The sequence below is a fragment of the Theobroma cacao genome, chromosome 9, assembly GCF_000208745.1.
Source record: "Theobroma cacao cultivar B97-61/B2 chromosome 9, Criollo_cocoa_genome_V2, whole genome shotgun sequence".
NCBI lineage: Eukaryota > Viridiplantae > Streptophyta > Magnoliopsida > Malvales > Malvaceae > Theobroma > Theobroma cacao.
In genome coordinates this window covers 6,194,557-6,201,584 of record NC_030858.1, presented here as the reverse complement: position 1 = coordinate 6,201,584, position 7,028 = coordinate 6,194,557, and the positions used below count along the sequence as shown (strand labels likewise).

General features: G+C 34.7%; 1 protein-coding gene across 1 annotated transcript; it reads right to left on the bottom strand.

The window, feature by feature from the left end:
• On the bottom strand, positions 725-5,665 carry LOC18588657 (palmitoyl-acyl carrier protein thioesterase, chloroplastic). Its single transcript, XM_007013216.2, has 7 exons — positions 5,346-5,665; positions 3,851-4,465; positions 3,587-3,720; positions 2,585-2,698; positions 1,886-2,057; positions 1,702-1,770; positions 725-1,134 (listed from the first exon to the last, which is right to left on the bottom strand). The coding sequence occupies exons 2-7, from the start codon at positions 4,352-4,354 to the stop codon at positions 865-867; spliced, it is 1,263 nt and encodes a 420-aa protein (XP_007013278.2). The 5' UTR covers positions 4,355-4,465; positions 5,346-5,665; the 3' UTR covers positions 725-864.

Sequence of the window (7,028 nt, the reverse complement as noted above, 5' to 3'; positions counted from 1 at the left end):
TTATATACAAGTTTATGCGCTACCACCACGACATCTCAGCATGTAATATCTAACTAATGTTTATTAAGGCTTTTTATCTCTAAATTTGAGTTTCTGTCTTGGGTCATGTTGGCCTTTATTCTATTTTCTTGGATCATTTTATGGTAATCCCAACAGATTTGTGTTTGCAATCTATCAACTTTCTTGATTTGATAATAATTAATAAGAATATTAGGCAAATTATTGGGATGAGATGGAAGGCAACTGTCCATTAAATTGAGATGCTAAAAATATACATATATCCTGCCAAATTAAGAGATGATTTACCCTAAAGTAGCCAGAATCTATCAGGTGAATACGGAACCAACCGACCAGCAAGGCAAAGCATAAGAGAACATTTCCTCCTATACAAAAGTTGTTCCACCTCACATGGCTTTCGAAAGCAGAACTACCTTCATGGCAGACAGCCAGCTGGGAGGGCCATAGGCAGCCAAGGAAGAGAGAGTGCATAAAGCAAGAGCTAATTACAATGAGCTTACAGCCTTTTTTTTTTTTCTCTAGAGGAAGACGAATCAAAAGGAATATATATATATATATATATAGTTATTTATATATAAAGAAGAAACATATATAAATCCAAAGAACATGATAGATCTACACAAGCATTGTGACACACAGCAACGAGACTACTGCCCCTCCAGCCACAACTCAGAAGNATATATATATATATATATAGTTATTTATATATAAAGAAGAAACATATATAAATCCAAAGAACATGATAGATCTACACAAGCATTGTGACACACAGCAACGAGACTACTGCCCCTCCAGCCACAACTCAGAAGTTGAATTCTTTTTTTTATAAGCTTCAGAAGTTGAATTCTATGCACTTTCAGCAGGAAGTTGGCCCACATTACCAAAACTTTTCGCATACTTCGGCCTCCACTCAGTCCTCCCTCTCACAATCTCAGACCCATCCTCGAGTCGGAGCAAGTGCTGGCACTCGATTTCACCAAAGTTCACCAAGTTGCCCACACCAGAGTCAGAGACAGCAGTTAGGGACTGCAGCACACCGTCTCTCCCACACTCCCTCCTATATTCCAGTGTCATTGAAGAAAGCTCGTGAGTCTCCAAGATTGGCAGTGGAGCACTCTGCAGCCAGTATTACCTTCCAGTTAGATGCATGAAACTTCCAAATGCATGAATGAGATAATTGGTAAAATCACAGGAAGAAGTGCATCCTAAATCAGATTCCAAGCACTGAGTTCCTAAATTGCAGTTTCTCATTAGTTTCCTCTACTCAACTTGGAGGCCCTTGGCTCCAAAAAAGCTTCTATCAAAGTTGGGGCATTGGTGATCAGTATCAGCCAAGTGAAAATGTAGGCACACAATTCATTTTCATAGATAACAGAAACTTAAATACTTCTATGGAATGTTAAAGTAAATAAGATTTTTTATTTTTGGCTGGAAGACAAATGTGATTTGAAAACAACCACAACTGATTTCTATGCTTCCAGCCAGGACAAATAGCTAATTCTAGTCAGGTAAGAATTTTCAAGGGCCCCCCTAGCAACTTCTTGCTGAGCACCACAGGTCCAATATATGAGATAAAATGGTTACAATTTTGGTTCATTTGTTAGTCATGGGGGGAGAAGAGTTAAAGGGGGAGGAGGGGAAGTTCAAAAGAAAATCATTGAAATGTAGCGGGAAAGATTCTACCTCAAGGATCCAGCCAATGTACTTCACATTATTGACATGCTGGTTGACATCCAAATCACCCCATCTGGGCTGCAAAGTTAAAATACACTTCAAACAAGAATGCAACAAATGAATAGCAAGACAATTATAGGTGCCCATAGCCATGACTACGCTGAAGAAGAGAGAGGGGGAAGCAGGGGCTTACAGTTAAACCTTTACGGACATAATCTGCTGTGCTGTCATCAAGTTTCACTAATTTCCTACTATCCTCAGCCACAACAGGATCAGAATTCATAAAATAAGGTTCTATTTCTCCTCGGACCTCTTCTGGAATTTTAGATAACCTTCTAGTAAGCTTATTCATCATCACCCATACACTGCAGGTCACCAAGCAAAATCAGAACAAAGGGAACCCAGATAAGTTACTCCTGAAACACCATTTAATAATGTACAAGCTCACAGAGGAAAAGAACAGTTACACTTTGTTGTCTAGAAAACCAAAACAAAGACTCAAAGATCAATTGAAAACATTAAAAATGCTTGCAAAACAAAATTTTGAAATATTTTAGAGACAATAAATTCTGACCGTGGCTACTCACATTTTTTTTAATTGTGAGAAGAACAAGACACATGGCAAAATATCAGATCATGTTGTAAAATAGTAAGAATAAATGTGATCCTTTCCAGACTGATGTCAAAGATGACCCATTCATTCAGTTGTTCTAGGGATAAAGTCAGTGACTGGAGAGTATAATGTTATATTAGCTGCATAATACTGTGATATTTGGCATTTGGAAAAGCTAGTTTTGATTCAAAAATAAAAGATGATCCATTCGTTTGTTTAAAGCTAAGAGTAAAAATCACCCATAAGCACAAGAAGCAACTTCTGTAAATGATGCCCTACCTTGAGGCTCTTGTTAAAATTTCACCAGTTTTACTATCACTGACAAGCCAATCCCGTCGCATACCATTCTTTCCCGATGCACTGGCCCAAGTGTCTACTTGAACAACATCACCCCTGCAAGACAGAGATAAATGAGTTCAATGTTCAACAATATCAACTTTCATAGTAATCCTAATACATGCAGAATCACTAAATTTTATGATATACCAAAAGCAATGACTCTCCTTAAAATTCATTCATTCAAATTTTATAAATATGTGATCCACAAGAAATATTTTGAGCCCCATTGCTTCCAAATCTTATAAATAAGTGATCTACAATATATCTTAATGGTTTCCAAAACCTTCACCCTCATAAGGCTAGTAGGCATCCATCAAAGAGAGTAAAAATGCAAAAACCCTTGTAATATTTATTATATTCAACATTAAAACCTGCCTAATGCCTAAGTAAACCACAGAAGAGGCCATGTTTATAAAGTGAACAGACAAATAGCCTTGCCCCTGCATGGTCATAATTTGCTTCAATATATAATCCCAGCTTCTGTCACAAGCTATCACCAGTCAACTGACAAAATAATCCAGCCAATATTAATTGAATTGCTTACACCAATAACTTGCCAATTGTTTATACCAATACCAATAACTCACCTTTTACCTAAAGTAAGAAAATAGATCCATGTTTTAACAGAACAAAACTATGAGTGCATGAGATGTGATATAAGATCATTTGCCTAAGAAACAGATCAGGCCACAAGAGTTCAAAGTTAGAGGTTAAACTGATCCATAGCCTGTTTCTATATCTTCCTAGCCAAAAGAAAAAAAAAATCTAGCCAGTGGAATGCAAGAACTAAAATAGTTAGCAGCACAACATATGCCTCACATAATGTACTGTATCAACATAACATCATATGTATATAAACCACAACAACATGGGTAGAGCAAAAGTGGCTTGTCATGAATTGATGCTATAAGAGCAAATCATGAGCAAAAACCTATGACTTACCATGTAGGATAGCGATCAACCACAACTTGCATGCGAGTGACTACCCATATTAGGTTTTTCTTGCACATCTCAGGGGTTGAACCAAAACCTTCTCCAAGCAGTCCAGCGCTTCTACAATGATTAATAGCCGTTTCCTGCCAAAAAGAGAAATATTAATTGAAAAGCCAAGCTTATGCAATACATCTACATAAAAAATGAGTAAATATAAATTTTTAGTTCCCAACATAAGTTGCTCAACATTCCAGCCTTATAACTATAACCAACCTGTAAATGATTCATTAGCGTCTCTATGGATGCTGTCCGATCAGCACCTATCTCGTAAGACCTTATAGAGAAATTCTGGCGGAAAACAAGACCATCCTGAACAATCCTCCCTATACCAAATGGATCAATGAGCATGTCAGGCCGCCTGGGTTTCCAATCAAGCATCATCCACTGCTTCTCAGCAGCCAAGAAAATTGTCGTGATAGCAGCAAGAAGCATGCTCCAATCAGGTAACTGGTTTATAAATGTCCTGGGAGGAGGGGAACTAGCAGTGTCCTCATTCTTGAAACTTTCCACTGGAGTTGTCACGACCGTGGTACCATTTATTTTTGGAGGAGCTTGAGCATTTGCCTTGACTTGCAAAATTCCAGAAGGAGTAGATGGTTTCGACTTGATACCTCCAAGGTTAGTAGATCCACTTCCAAGCTTCTTGTTTTTTGAGTCAGAGGAGTCCGGGGATGAAGTGACCGGAAAGAATGCAGATGATGCAGCAGTAGCAACCATGATTTTGAAAATTTAAAAACCTCAATTATCCGCTAACACAGCAATGTTCCGTTAAATTCCCTCTTCTGCAAAGTGTAAGCTTTTTAAAGAAGCAACTGCTGCATCCTCCAACTGTATCACATATTGTAAAGAATCAGAACATCACGCGTTAACAATTCATATAATCACAAAATTCTCAAATTTTGGCTGAAAAGAAGATCACCAATTTCAATATTTTTAAAGCAAGTTCCAGCTTTTTTTCCAAAAACAAAAAGGGAAATTCTAAAATGGTAAAAAGTTTCTCATTTTTTTTAACATGCAGCATCATATTTAGTTTTCTCCAGAATCTAACCAAAGAACAGAGGAACAGAATTATTTAAAAAAAAATCAAAGAAGTTCTTCATTTCTAAAAATTAGGCGACAAAGAGGAAAAAAAAAAAGGATTTGCGAGATGCTCAAAGGAAACTATTATGGTTCTAACTTCTAAAAAATCTTAATCAGCGATGAGGAAAGTACGTCGTAAAACGAAAGCAGAATCTCTAAAAACAAAAATAACAAAGCAGATCTCAGCTGTAAAAAGTTTGAACAACAAAAAGCCAAAAAAATATAGGACAGAGAAATAGTAAACAATTAATAAACACGTATCAGCTTTCCTATCCGTTACAGTTCGAAACGGAACATTTTCTCAATAATCTTTTGGATTCTCCATTTCATGAGAAAATTATAATCAACACGACAGAACACAGAAATGGCGACGACAAATAGACGACGGAAAAAATTAAAAGTTTTTGAGCTGCATTTGGTTGCTGGGAAAATGAGAGAAAATATTAGATCTCCCATGGCCGCCACCGTCACTCAAAACCTACACAACATAAAACAAAAGCGACATCCAAAATTTCCTTTCCTTTCTCAGAAACCAACAGAGCAGCAACATTTCAACCAGAAAACGCAGATCGAACGGAAAATGAAAGGAAAAAACAAATAAAAACAGCGAAAACCTCCACGTCCGTACCTCAACCAAAAAAAAACCAGACGAATCAATGAGGGAAAATTTTCTCGAGAACAATGCAAAGAGTAGAAGCTATTGCGTTATTTAGGATCTACAAACCCTTCTCGCTACTTCTAGGGCTTGCGATCTAGCACTACTTTTTCCTTTCTCTCGTCTTCGCTTTCTTTCTGGCTTTTTGAAGAGTTTTATATTTTTCTGAAATCCTGTTTCGAATTTCAAAAGTAACGAAATTAAGAAAAAAACGAAAAAAAAAGTAAAAAAACTTTTCTTTTTAGTTTTTGGAGAGAGAGAGAGAGAGAGAGTAGTTAGGGCCAGCGGTTTCGTGCGTGGTAGAGAATTGGCTTCCAGCGACTCATTTTTATAGTGTACACCTGTTCCTCCCGCCTCTCGCTATTTTTCAAGTTTCCAATTTTCTGACCATTATTTTTCCCTATTTACGCTATTACCCTTTTCCTTAATTTATGTTTGTTTGCCATTATTAAATTTATTGCTGACAAATATTGTTGGTAGTAGTCGATTTCACCTGCAACGACATTTGTTATTTGATTTCATTAGGGACTTTCCTTAACTTGGAGTTCAATTATTAATAATTTTTTTTTGTGGTGGCTACTTTATTCGCTTCTTCTTCTTGGTTGAGATGAATGGCCCCCTTTCCTAATTCATATTTATTTTGAGGATTTTTTTTTCACAAAACAATTCTGTTTATTGTAAAATCTAAAATGGTCCGTTAAGGGTTACTAGTAAGGTAATATTTATAGAATAATTTTTTATAATTAAATATATTATCTTTTTTTTAATTTGGTGAGGATAATGCTTTAAATTGAAAAAAATTTAAATAAAAGTTTAATTAACTTTAACAACTGTTTATAAACACCGGTCAATCCAACCCTTATCTTCATTGATACTGTCATTTTAAACAAATTAACAATTCAAATTTAAGTTGAAGATTAAAATACTTTGGAACTCTGGTCACCTATTCTAAAGCTCAAATGGAAAAAAGGGTAAATTTTAAATTAAATACTTTTTAGATTTGAATTACACTCTCTGTACTTTTAAATCAACTATTCATTTTTATTTGACACCAAGGTTAAGAAAAATATTTTTAATTTTTATATGTTTGTCTTACATTTGAATATTTTTCATAATATTTAATATTTGAGTAAATTTGACCAACACTTTTTTGTGATTTCAACTTTTCTCATAGGACACATTATGATTTCTTTTTCTCAATTAACACATTGTGGAAATCTTTTGTCTCAATCTAGGGGTGAGCAAATGGGTGAATTGGATAGTTTGGTCCACTATACTTAAGGATCAAATGGACCAATCATTTTTAATGAATCAACCAAAACCAACCAAATATAAAGAAATATCAAACCGATCAAATATATAATTGGTTTAGTTGGTTCGATTTTGACGATTTTGGACTAATTGACCAAAATTTTATCATTTTTTTTACATATTATAATATTAAAACTTATAAACTTCATCCATAATTATATATATATATATATGAAATTAATTATATAATTTATATGTTATAATATTTTATATCAAAGTTTGTATAAATAATAATTAATTATAAACAATATGTTATAAAATATAAGGTGATAGCTAATAAACTTATTAAGTGTAATCATATAAATAAAGTTTATTATAAGTTATAGTAATGTTTATGTATAAATT

Excerpts from the sequence above, each read along its gene's own strand:
- LOC18588657 (XM_007013216.2), bottom strand. The coding sequence starts at position 4,354 with ATGGTTGCTACTGCTGCATCATCTGCATTCTTTCCGGTCACTTCATCC. Across the intron at positions 3,721-3,850 it reads CGCTAATGAATCATTTACAG|GAAACGGCTATTAATCATTG; the intron begins GTTGGTTATAGT and ends TCTTTTTGGCAG. Across the intron at positions 2,058-2,584 it reads ATTTTAACAAGAGCCTCAAG|TGTATGGGTGATGATGAATA; the intron begins GTAGGGCATCAT and ends GGTGACCTGCAG.